This window comes from Ovis aries, chromosome 4, assembly GCF_016772045.2.
Source record: "Ovis aries strain OAR_USU_Benz2616 breed Rambouillet chromosome 4, ARS-UI_Ramb_v3.0, whole genome shotgun sequence".
Taxonomy (NCBI): domain Eukaryota; kingdom Metazoa; phylum Chordata; class Mammalia; order Artiodactyla; family Bovidae; genus Ovis; species Ovis aries.
This window is the reverse complement of record NC_056057.1, coordinates 107,423,883-107,437,258: the sequence shown is the minus strand read 5'-3', so window position 1 is coordinate 107,437,258 and position 13,376 is coordinate 107,423,883. Positions and strand designations below refer to the sequence as shown.

General features: G+C 46.7%; 1 protein-coding gene across 1 annotated transcript in view; it reads left to right on the top strand.

Annotated features, from left to right (window-relative positions):
- The window catches only part of LOC101120825 (transient receptor potential cation channel subfamily V member 5), a 34,903-nt gene that overhangs the window by 3,642 nt on the left and 17,885 nt on the right, over positions 1-13,376 (top strand). Inside the window, exons 5-9 of the mRNA XM_027969122.3 lie at positions 268-405; positions 669-767; positions 928-1,103; positions 1,486-1,632; positions 3,498-3,710. Of these exons, the coding sequence (XP_027824923.1) occupies positions 268-405; positions 669-767; positions 928-1,103; positions 1,486-1,632; positions 3,498-3,710 (773 nt within the window). The remainder of the gene's footprint in view (positions 1-267; positions 406-668; positions 768-927; positions 1,104-1,485; positions 1,633-3,497; positions 3,711-13,376) is intronic.

Genomic DNA, 13,376 nt, shown 5'->3' with positions numbered 1-13,376 from the left:
CTTTCATGTTCCGTGAAGAGCAGAACTCTCTCTCTTTCATAGCTGCACTAGAGTGATTACCCTTGTATGCCATCCCCAGTAGTCAAGAGGCCCCGACAGCTAAGTGAAGCTGCCTGGGGGACATCTGGGGTCAGTCTCACACTATTCTGCTGAGTCAAGAGAGGAAATCCATGCAAGGATGTCAGGGATCTCCTGGAAGCCAGGGGGGATGCTGTGTCTCCAAGAGAGCTGGGAACAGACACCCTGACGGAGCGCTCTCTTGTCCAGGTCAGACGGCCCTGCACATAGCGGTCATGAACCGGAACGTGAACCTGGTGAAAGCCCTGCTCGCCCACGGGGCCAGCGTCTCTGCGAGGGCCATAGGCTCCGCCTTCCGCCTCACTCCTCACAACCTCATCTACTTTGGTGAGAGCAGACCCGGGGCTGGGAGGATGAGGAGGGGGACACCAGTCAAGGCAGGGCGGGCTGAGGAGGCCCCATGCCTGGGGCAGCCAGAGCCAAGCCTCCAGCCCCACCCCAGGGCCCCTCCAGCATCCCTGCCTCTGGTCCTGCTGACAAGGGTCCCCAGGCCCAGAGCAGAGATGGGGGAGGGAGAGGCGGTTGCTTGGAAATACTGCCCCTCCCTGCCCGCATCTCACGCCAGCCTGCCTGGGCCTCTGCCTCCCCAGGGGAGCACCCTCTGTCCTTTGCCGCCTGCATGGGCAGCGAGGAGATTGTGAGGCTGCTCATTGAGCACGGCGCTGACATCCGGGCCCAGGACTCCCTGGGTAAGAGCTGGGCTGGAGGGGGCGCTGGCAGGCTGGGGGTGGCAGGGGAGAGGGGAGGGGCTGGGACCGCCCTCAGGCCCCCTCGGGGTGGGGGGTGGTCCTGGGGAACAGCAGGGACTCTGGTCCCAGGGCTCATGTGACACCCCGTGTCCTCTCCCAGGAAACACAGTGTTGCACATCCTCGTCCTCCAGCCCAACAAAACCTTTGCCTGCCAGATGTACAACCTGCTGCTGTCCTACGACAGGCGAGGGGACCACCTGCAGTCCCTGGACCTCATGCTCAATCACCAGGGCCTCACCCCCTTCAAGCTGGCCGGAGTGGAGGGCAACACTGTGGTGAGGGACCCGTCCTCAACCCCACGGGGGTCCTTCTCCTGATCCTTCTTCCCAGCCTTCCCCAAAAGGTGGTGGTCCCTTACCTTCATCTCCATCACTAAAGTCCTCAGCATCAGGAATTTCTGACTCAGGGGGATTACAGAATCTTACCTGAGAATATCTGCTATGGTAACCCAAAGTTCCACTCCCCTTGCCTATTCTCTCCTTTCAGATATTTATAGGATTTGTGGGAAGGAAAGACAGCCCCAAATTAAAAGGTTCAGGTCAACGGAGGCTTGTCAGTTCCCAGCTGTCCATCAGATCCAACGAGTAAGCAACCGTGCTGTTGCCCTGGACCTGCTCCTTACATGCTGACCCCCGTCTCACTCCTGTGTCCACCCAGATGTTCCAACACCTGATGCAGAAGCGGAAGTACATCCAGTGGACATGCGGGCCACTGACCTCCACTCTCTACGACCTCACAGAGATCGACTCCTGGGGAGAAGACGTGTCCTTTCTAGAGCTTGTGGTCTCCTCCAAGAAACGGGAGGTATGGGCAACATGGAGGATTAGGGGCTGTCAGGCGTCTGTGCAGAGCCCGTCTATTTACCAAGATCCTCGGCTCCAGAGGCTTCCCTATAATAGATGAGGGTGAGGATAGACTCCTGGGACTTTGGGAGAAAATGTTGATCAATACCCCTTCCCTAACTCTGCTCTCTCTGCTTAGCTTTGGTCCCTTCTGCTTACCTTTCTCATACTAACACTGCATATGAGGAGTCCTGCAGATAGATGTTGCTTCCTATCACTTATTTGTTCAGCATATTGAGCTTCTTGCTGGGTCCCTGACACTGTACCAAGAACTGAGAATACAGAAATAAATTAAAAAACAGTTCCTTGCAGACAGCTTTGTCAATTTTCCATCCCTGTTCTCAGTAACTGTAATAGCCTTCAAGATAAACATTGGGGTCTATACTATGAATGGTACATAGTGGTGCAACAGAATGGAGGTTGGTTTACGTTGGCTTGGATGGACCAGAAAAGATGTCACAGGAGATGTGCTTGAGCTGGGGCTTCTAGGAGGAATTGGGAATCACCAGGCAGATGAGGAAAAAGAGAGCTTTCCAGAGAGGGAAAAACACATAGATCATTCAGACAGTATTAGATTGGGTGATATGAGGGAAAGGAAAGTTTGTTGAAGATTTATAAAGAGAAGAAAATACTGATGCTTTCTGGAACCTCCAAGATGGTGGCAAAATACAGTTCTTATTGTTTATCTGCCACCCAACAATTTCCTAGGAACCCTCTAGAGCCACAAAGTCGCAAAGAGTCGGACACGACTGGGCGACTTCACTTCACTTCATTTAAGAGCCACAAAACTCAGATGATAGCTGGTACTAACAAACAGAGGATCTGGTTTATCAGAGGATCTGATGAACAAAGTGGCTGGTTGGCATGAACTTCTTCAGAGCAGGATTTCTTAGGGATTGGAAGCCCAGCCTTCACCTTCAGTTCTATCGGGCAACCAAGATTTGTTCATTATGATGAAAATAGAGGCTCCCTCACTGGAGCTTCTTCAGCTTCCTGCCTTGTTCTGCCCAGCAGGTCTAGAAACTGCCCCCCACCCCCACCACCCGTCTCTCTCCTACTCTGTAGGCTCGATGGGAAAAGGTACTTTTTCTGCTCGTGGGAAATCCCTCTGGCTAAGCTCTGACTTTGCCTTTTCCTACTTTCTTAGATGCATCATGCCATCTATCATCCTCTTTCAGGAGCATCTTTAATGTCTCATTGGCTACTTAGATCTGAGCATTAACCCACCCAGCTTAGATTATGGCCTCTCCCGACTCTCCGAGTCCTCTGTTGCTCCTCTCATGTCCATAATACTTGTGGAGCGAATCTGACTACCTGCTTGCTTGAACCTTCCACTGCTTTCCATTGCATTCAGAAAATAAAGTCCAACTCCTTAGCTTGGCATTCATGAGGTACCATGATCTGGCCCTCAGCCACTTCATACAGGATAATCCCTGCACCCTCCAAAAGATTCTGCCATATCCCCCTCATGTGCCAATGTCTTCTCACCCCTTCCCGCCTTGGCAACTGCTGCTACTTTATAAAAGAACTTGCCTAACTCTCCATTCACTCAGCTATCTCGCCCATCTATGTCTCATCCTTCAGAGTCTCTGAGGAGCTCAGAGGTCCTGGTATTTGCTTCTGCCATGGTTTATCTGCAGCACTAGCATGAGGCACCGCATACAGTGGAAACTGACTCGTCGTCTGTAAAAGAGATGAATGAAAAGATGAACTGAATAAATGACACTTGTGCTGATCGTGACGCTGCCTGTCTGGGACCCGGTGGGGAACCTGGTGCTGCAATTCACGATGGTGGTCATCCCCTGCTGCCCTCTTCTTCTACCGCAGGCTCGTCAGATCCTGGAGCAGACCCCAGTGAAGCAGCTGGTGAACTTCAAGTGGAGGAAGTACGGGCGGCCCTACTTCTGCATCCTGGGAGCCTTGTATGTGCTCTACATGATCTGCTTCACCATGTGCTGCATCCACCGTCCTCTCAAGGCCCGTAGTGACAACCGCACAGATTCCCGAGACATCACCGTATTCCAGCAGAAGCTGCTCCAGGTGACTCTTAGAGGGGGTAAGAGGGGCTGATAGCATGGGGTGATGGCTCTGGAAACCAGAGCCACGCTGCCCAGGAAATATGCCAGTCCCTTGACTCTGGCAGGGGCAGGCTCCTGATCACTTGGACAGAAATTAGGCAGGAGTTAAGGGGACCAAAGCTGGGGCTTAATGAATACAAGTGGATTTGTCCAGGGAGTGATGGCTTTCTTGTGAACTTTGGAAGAATGCTTAGTTTACCTGTACCTTTGTAAAATCCCTTGTTACTCACCAAGGTCTGTAGACCAGATCTTTGTAAATGTGACCTTCAACAGAAGCTTTGTTGTTCTAAAGGGAGGAAGAGTGTGCTCCAGGTCCATTTTCTGAGTGTGCCTGTAATCTGTTAGGGTAACACAGACATTCTTGTGACCCGCATTCACTTCTGAACACAGTCAATATGAGTGCATTGAAAGTGAGGTATCAGCTGTCTGACCACCTGTCAAATGTGCTGCAGAGGATGCCTAGATTGGGTAGCAGTTAGAAGGAAATAGTCTCTGGGGTCCCTTTTACTCTGGTTAGCTTGCCATTCTGTGAGTCACCTTCAGAGACCTGGGGTGAGGACAGCTGGATAGAGATGTAGAGTAGATGTCCAGGTCTGCTGTTGAAAGGAGACTCCTTGGTGTAACAGAACGAGCAGGCTCTCATGAGTGCTTCTAGGCATATACATTCAACACTGGGTTCATTTAATAGGTAACCAAAATTCTTGTCCTAGTGACCTGAAAATACCTAAAAGGGAGTGCAGGCATGTGGGCAGAAAGCAAAAGACACAGGGGGAACAATTTTGCCAGGCAAGTAAGAGCTCAATGGCTAGAGATTTACGCTCAATGCAGAATGGGTCCCCTACAGGCATAGCTCAACCTGGACTTGGAGAGGGGCAGTTTGGAGGAGTTAAGGAACAAATAACCTGAGTCGAGTTAGCTCAAAGGCAGTGGATACTCAAAGAAAGGACAGGGCAAAGAGCCTTACTAAATGCTGAAGTAGGTCAAATCACTCTAAGCTTTTAGAATTGCTTCTTGGTGTATATACAGTGTGCCCATTTGTCCAGAGCCTCTGACTGTCACACAGCAGGGTTTGCTGCCTGCAGAACACAAGGCTGAGTATGGTGGGGCTGCCTTGTTCGAGGTGGGCATAGGTGCATTCCAGGGAAGCTGGGTTCCCTGCATCTCAAATGGGACATGAAGATTGTCCCTGGTATGGAGACCATACACCAGGAAATAAGGACATGGAAGGGATGGCCAACTGAGATGGGCCAGCGATAACAATGAAGGAAATGGATAAACATGGGGGTGGCTGGACATTTCCAGTGTTCCTGACTCTGATTCCTCAGATGCACTCTTTGCCAGCCTTCCTTTGTTTCAGGCTGACTGGGGGGATTTTCTGGATCTAGAATGCAGATCCAGAATGTAGATAGCCTTCTAGCCAAAGAGTTGGGTGATGCTGAGCAACTGATTATCACCAAGACTTCTTCTTTCTTACCTTGTTCTTACCACTGTGTCTCTTTCTCTCTGGGGGAGGACTAGTTATGTCCCTATGAACATAATGTTCCTTTGACCCAGATAGTCTAAATTATTAGCAGCTACTTCCCCTTGCCTCAGGACTAGATGAAGCATAATTATAGCTAAGTGCTCTAACTTTCTTTCCATCTTCTCTCTTTTTCTTCTCTTTTCCCCCTTCAGCATTTTTACCCTTTTGCTCACTTTGATAAAATCTGCATTAGCCCAAATAGAAGACTCATGACTTTCAAATATTCTTTTCTTGGTTGGGTAGTGGGGCTTAAGAAAGCAGCTGTGAGCAGTTTGAATGGGGAAGAGCATCAGCGAAGGTCTGTGTTTTTTCGGCATGAGCCCTTGGGCCTTGGTCCTGAGCTGATGGGGCCCATATGTTCCTCTTAGTAGGAAGTCAATTCAGATTAAATCAGGAGCTCCCAAACTTATCACCATGACTTGAAAGATTCTGCTTTCATGATGCACCACATTTATTGAATAATATGGAATTCTTTTTTTCTACATTTCTATTACTTGAGAGTCTTAGAAATATGAAAATGTACCAACATAGGGTCTTGACTTGATTAATGCAGTTGTTGCCATATTAATTAGCCTACAGAGCTTTTTCTCAGATAAATGAGTACTATTGTATTTAATAAATCTGGACACACAGAGCCCTCAGTCACTGTAGGATTTTCTCTGTGGGTCTCATGGGATCTAGAAGAGTCACTGGACTCCACAACAGTAGCCCAGAGCACCATCTCAAAACACTGGAAAGGAAAGAAAATACTCCTTTATTTATACAAGGTGGCATAAACTAGGCAAAAGCAGTCATGGGAAATGGTGGAGTTTTGGAGATATTCTAAGAAATGTCTTCACTCTAGGATGCTCCATTGCTCAGCCATAAAATTTATGCTATTCCCGGACTTCCCAAGAACTCTCTAAATTAATGAGTTAATTTCTTGTCTTCATTCAGTGTTTACTTGGCTTAGGCAGAACAAAGTGCCTTGTAATCCTAGTTCTCCTAGACTGCCAAGTGAGCAGAAAGTTCGAAGTCTGGGATTCGGTGGCTTAGATTTAAGCCCTAACTCTAAAACAAAATAGCTGTTTGACTTGAGCAGATCCTATGTCTTGCTAGATCAGTAGTTTTTTAACCAAGACTACTTTTAAGGCTTCCTTGGTGGCTCGGTGCTAAAGAAACTGCCTGCCAACGTGGGAGATGCAGGTTTGATCCCTGGGTTGGGATGACCCCCTGGAGAAGGAAATGGCAACCCACTCCAGTACTTTTCCCTAGGAAATCCCATGGACAGAGGAGTCTGATGGGCTACAGTCCCTGGAGTCACAAAGAGTGGGACACAGCTTAGCGACTAAACAACACGGACACATTAGAAACACGGAAATCTGGTTAAAAAAAAAAAAAATTATGGATCCCTAAGCTGCCTCATACCTGAGGCATTAGAATGTCTGAAATAGTGGCCCCTGGCAGTGGTATTTTAAAGAAATTCCTTGGTTGATTCTCAAGCTCAGCTTGGCTTGAGATCTGCTAAGCTTTCTAAGGTGAAACCGATCACTCTGATTGTTTAGACCCTTGATTTGCTGTTCAGCAAGAGGGTATTGATCTCCCATCATCAGATTTCCTTTCTACATTTTGATGATTTTCCTTGATCTCTCCAATGCCCTTTGCTTCAAATTACTTTGCTAATTCATTCATTAAACAAACCACTACTGAGAGCCTTAGGGTGCCCCAAGCATTATTGTAGGTACTGGAAACTCAACCTGGTCTGAGCAAAACACACTTCACCTCTGCCTTTTGGCATTTGCAGACTGATTGACATTAATTAAATGAATAGATGCTGCTGCTGCTGCTGCTGCTAAGTTCCTTCAGTCGTGTCCGACTCTGTGCGACCCCATAGACGGCAGCCCACCAGGCTCCCCTGTCCTTGGGATTCTCCAGGCAAGAACACTGGAGTGGGTTGCCATTGCCTTCTCCAGCGCATGAAAGTGAAAAGTGAAAGTGAAGTCGCTCAGTTGTGTCCGACCCTCAGCGACCCCCATGGACTGCAGCCTTCCAGGCTTCTCCATCCATGGGATTTTCCAGGCAAGAGTATTGGAGTGGGGTGTCACTGCCTTCTCCAAAATGAATAGACATTTCAATGCAAACTGACTGTTAACAATTCGCATGAGTTTTTCTTATGATCAGAAGACAGGATGCTGAGAGACTCCTTGAAGGAGGAAATGGCAACCCGCTACAGTATTCTTGCCTGGAAATTTCCATGGACAGAGGAGCCTGGCAGGCTACAGTCCATTGAGTCACAAAGAGTCAGACACAACTGAGCATGCATGCACTGGTGAATTCAAGGTGGAAAGTGAATTCAAGGCAGAGACAATGCATATCCAAAGGCCCTGGGGCAGGAAGAGTCTTGCGAATGTCTAGGAACCGAAAGAAGGCTGGCTAGAACAGAGGGAGCTGGGGCAGGAGCCTCCAGATTAGGCTGTCCAGGCAGATCTTTCCCCAGTCATGTAGGACGTTGCTGGCCATCCCAAGGATTTTACTTTTTATCCTAAAGTTAATGGGAGGCTCAGGATTTTAAACAGGGGAGACACTCGATAATATTTTTGTTTCAGAACAATGTCTCTGTTTGTAGGGTGGAGAACAGGTTTGAGGGGGCCAGGGAAGATGTGGGGGACCAGCTAAGAGGCTATTACAGTTCAGTGAAGGAAGAGAGTAGTGGTGGATTGGCCTTAAGGTGTGGTGGGGAGACTTGAGAGAAAGGGCTGGCATCAGGGCACTTACTGAAGGTAGAATCATCACTACTATACAATGGATGGGATGTAGGTAGTCAGGGAGAGGGCGTGGCCGGAGTGACTCATGGGTTCTTTTTATCTGAAATCATTCTCTACCTGTACTGGTCAGGGAGACTGCTTTTCCTACATGTCACAATTCCTCACAAACTCCGCTATTCAAAGTACCAGAGTTATTTGAAACCCAGCTGTACGCCAGCTCGACACTGTTTCACTTGGGGGTCCTACCCAACTCCCTTTGGAATAAGTACAGCAAATTAAAGAGAAGATAGAGGTGGGAGAAGCAGAGAGCCTAGGAGGTAAAAATAACATCTATCGGGAGCTGGCTTTGAGCACTTGCCATGCGTTTGCTGGTGCTTCTGAGATCTTGGGAAAGGACAGATTCAGAGAGGAAAACTGATGTAGGCCCTGAGTTTCTGCTTTTCTGACTCGCTGCTGGGTGAGGCTGGTGTTGTGATTCTGCGGATCGCATTTTGGTTGCTAAAGTATTATACTGGGTGATCCTCATAAGTAAATGAAATTCTTATAACCATTTTAAAGATCGTGAATCTGAAGTCATGAGAGGTTAAGTACTTTGGTAAAGATGCTTGGCTAGTAAGGGCAGTGCTGGTTGGGCTTCTGGTCTGCTTCACTTCAGAAGCTTCAACTTTAATACAAAGCCAGGTCATTTCTCCCTCCAGAGAAATATGCTGAATTCCAGGTTTCTTCCTCAGAGGGACCCACTGCTTGAGGAACTCCTGTTTCCAGGCTTCGATAAGTAGCCAGCTCCTGCCACACTCACCTGTACCTGGGCACACCTGATATTTCCCCCGCAAGATAAGAGGTGCTGTGCTGGAGTGCAGGAGTTGAGAGTTAGTCAGACATGGAGTTGCCTCTGACCTCTAGCCACTGAGCTACTGCCTATGCTCTAGTGTTGATCATCAGTTCAGTTCAGTTCAGTTCAGGCACTCAGTCGTGTCTAACTCTGCAGTGCATGGGGTCTTTGTGACCCCATGCACTGCAGCATACCAAGCTTCCCTGTCCATCACCAATTCCCAGAGCTTGCTCAAACTCACGTCCATTTAGTCGGTGATGCCATCCAACCATCTCATCCTCTGTCATCCCCTTCTTCTCCAGCCTTCAATCTTTCCCAGCATCAGGGTCTTTTCCAATGAGTCAATTCTTCACATCAGATGGCCAAAGTATTGGAGTTTCAGCTTCAGCATCAGTCCTTCCAATGAATATTCAGGACTGATCTTCTTTAGGATTGACTGGTTTGATCGCCTTACAGTCCAAGGGACTCTGAAGAGTCTTCTCCAGAACCACAGTTCAAAAGCATCAATTCTTCAGCTTGTTGTTGATCAACATGGGCCCCAGTTTTTATGTGATTAACCTTTTGGTGGCTAAGGTAAATCCTGCTTCTGTGGGAATGGATAAGGATGTCTCCGTAGAGAGAAGACATCTGCTGGGTTAATCTTCCTGAAAAAACACAGAGATTAAGACACAAAATAAGCCCCTGGAAGGTAGACTTATAAGGTAACCATGAGATCTTCCTCCCTTTTTGGCCCAGTGGTTCTCACATGGGGATCTGCATCTTAAAAAAAGAAAGATGCTTGATTCTTACACCAAATTAGAGTCTCCAGGTTTGGCCAACGCATATGTGTTGCGACAAAGCTTCCCAGCCAATTCTTGTATGTATGTATGTATGTATGTATGTATGTGTGTGTGTGTGTATGTGTTTGTGTGTGAATGTGTGTGAATGTATGTGTATATGTGTGTGTGTTTGTGTGTGAATATATGTGTATGTGTTTGTGTGTGTATGTGTTTGTGTGTGAATGTGTTTGTGTGTGAATGTATGTGTATGTGTGTGTATGTGTTTGTGTGTGAATGTATGTGTGTGTATGTGTGTGTATGTGTAGGTGTAGGTGTGTATGTTTGGCTGCACCGAGTCTTCACTGTCGCGCCCGGGCTTTTCTAGTTTTGCAGTGAGCAGGTGCGGGCTTAGTAGTTGCAGCTCATGTGCTTGGTTGCAGTTGCTTAGTTTCCCAACCAGGGATCGAACCTGAACTCCCTGCATTGGGAGCATGGAGTCTCACCCACTAGATCACAAGTACCACCACCCCCCGCCCACAGCTGATTCTGATGGATAAGCTGGTTAGGAATCCCCGCACAGTTTAGAAGATGAGATTAATGATTGTATGAGTGATGACCAAGCATGTCTCTTTCTGGGAGCTTCATTCCTCTGCAAGAATCTTGGGGAGAAGGAGAGGGTCTCAGATGGGGTCTGACAACTGTTTCCAGTGCCTTCCCCCTCCTAGTGGTTGCATTTGCTCCCCATCCTTCCCCACAGTGGTACCTGGGCCCTGCTAGGCCCACCCTTCTCTGGGCATTTCCTTCAAGACAATGAGCTCAACCAGCTGGTGAGCAGGACACTCTCTGTAAGCAGATTCTTAACAAAGTAAGGCTGGTCAGCCTCCAAGGGGCTCTGGCCGTTGACAACTCCTGAAATTCTAAGCCATACAAAGAGGTTAAGAACTCTAGTCATTGTTGAAAGACGCTTATTTTTTTAAAGGAGCTGGGGGGAGAATTTTTTCAGTGCATTATTAACTAAGCCTGCTTAGGTGACCTTGAGCTAGGAATCTGGAAATTCCAGGCGAGCCCAGTTCGTCATCATCCTTTCTCCATTTACCTCCCTGCCCTTGCTTCCTGGTTCCCCTCTGCCTCCCTCCAGCTCTTAGATCATGCTCAGCAAGCGCCTGTCTGTTTACCTGCTTTCTTCTCTCCTTCCATCCTTGTGAATGCAGCATCTACTGTGTGTGCATTGTGGATAAAAAGAAGGAATTAGAGGTCCCTGCTTTAAGGGAACCCTAAGATTCCTGGAGAGACAGAAAACATCCAGATGACTGCAGTGTGCTGGGGAAGGGCTATGACCGGAGGCTGACATCGTGTTCCTGCAGGGAGACAGCTGATCTGGGCAGACGGGCAGGGAAGGAGACCCAGGTGGAATGCTGTGACCTGGGTCTTAAGGTTAACAGTGAATCAGAAAACTCTGGTGGAGGAAGGCATTCTGAGAATAGGGCACAGTTCATATGGGGACCTGTCTTACCAGTTGAGGACCCTAGTAATCAACATGGCTGGAGCTGACACAGAGTATGGGGACCCAGGGCAGGAACCAGGCAAGCAAAGCCATTGTGCTGAGTCTTATGTTTTAAAAATAGAGGAAAAAGAGGAAACTTTTTTTCCTCTTTTTTTGCCTCACCTCATGGCATGTGGGATCTTGACTCCCAGACCAGGGATTAAACCTGCGCCCCCTGCAATGGAAGTGCAGAGTCTCAACCACTAAACCTGCAGCGAAGTCCCTTAGTTTTTATTCTTATCTCACAAAGCACAGTTCTAACTAAAAGAACACACGTGCAATCCCAGCAAGGGTTCTGGGCATCATGCTTGGTAGTCTGAATATTTTTCATTTCTGTTTCACAGTGAGCACTTCTAAGTAAAGAATACATGCCCATGACTTAGAAAATCCAGTGGCAAGTATAATGAAGACCACCAGCGCACTGGCCTGCCCACCTCACTCATGCCTTACTTCTTGGAGGCAACCAGTTGTTACCTCTTTAGGGTCCCTGTTGTTACCTCTGTACCACTGAATAATATACTTCTATCTCTATTCATTAACTAAATTTAGACATTAGCTACTGAATTTCTACTATGATACAGATTTAAAGAATACTCATCACTCCCATCTCCCCCCCCTCATTTTTATTCCAAAGACATGCTGGAACTAGGAAAGGTATTAAGCAGAGAAACCAGGTCGTGATATATGCAAAAACAAGGTAAGGAATGGGCAGTGGGTACAGGGCACCATGAGTTTGCTTTAAGGCAGTGGTGCTATGGATTGAGAGCCAGCGGAGCATTTGAGAGAATTTGGGAGGCTAAATGAACAGGACTTTAGTAAAGTGAATTTACAGTTAGTTCACTTTGCTAAACATACCCTTGGTCCCCAAACCTTTTCATAAGCACCACGAATCTAGACAGCTGCAGATGGGTCTTTCCTTGTAGATAGGAAATCTTGAATGCAATCCCCAAAGAGTAAAATTCTGAAAAATTCAAAGAAAAACTTATTACCACTTTGAGTTTAGGGTCTAATTCTAGAAGTGCAAACGTGGTTGATGAAAAGGAGATTCTGATTGTCAGTTTAACAGACCTCAGAAAGTCATTCATTATAATTCAGTGCCCCTGTCCATTTTTAAAACACTAAAACCTTTCTCCACTTTGTAAAAGAGTATCTCTTCCAAACAAGAGCCAATATTACACATGAGTGTGAGATACTAGAATTCCTCTCGAAATCAAAGAAAAGGAAAATGTTTTAAAAGTTCACTACTATCATTATTTTTCAGCTTTACTGTGATATAATTGACAATTGATATTGTAAGGTATTTAAAGTGTTCATCGCAGGGATTTGATATGCATATACATTGTGAAAGGATTCCTCTCATCTATTAACACATTCATCACCTCACATGTTTATTTATTTTTGTGAGAATAATTAAGTTCTGCTCTCCTAGCAAATTTCTGTTGTATAATGCAGTGTAATTAACTATAATCATCTTGTTTTACCATCAGACCTTATTCCTCTTATAGCTGAAATTTAGCATCCTGTTACCAATCTCTCCTTATTTTGTCTGTGCCCCCAGCCCTTGGCAATCACTTTTCTACTCTCTTTTTCTAGGAGTTTGCCTTTTTTTTTTTTTTATTCCACATGTAAGTGATAACCATGAAGTATTTGTCTTAATCTGATGGGCTTATTTCACTTAGCTTAATGCCATCAAGTCATCCATATTGTTGAGAATGACAAGATTTCCTCTTTTCTCATAGGTGAATAATATTCTGGTGTATGTATGTACATATATACACACATATATACGTGTACCTGTATGTATACATATGTATGTGTGTGTGTGTGTGCATGCATGCTAAGTCACTTCAGTCGTGTTGGACTCTTTGCGACCCTATGGACTTCAGCCCACCAGGCTCCTCTGTCCATGGGATTCTCCAGGCAAGAATACTGGAGTGGGTTGCCATTTCCTACTCCAGGGGATCTTCACAAACCAGGGATCAAATCTGCATCTCTCATGTCTCCTGCATTGGCAGGCGGGTTTTTGCCCATTCACACCATCTGGGAAGCCCATATGTGTGTATGTGTAATATATATATCACATCTTTATCCATTGTTGATTGATGGACACTTAGGTTGTTCCTAGAGCTTTGCTACTGTGACTAATGTTGCAATTTACACAGAAGTGCAGATATCTCTTCCAGATTCTGTTTTTGTTTCCTTTGTTTATTTTTTAATTTATTTGTAATT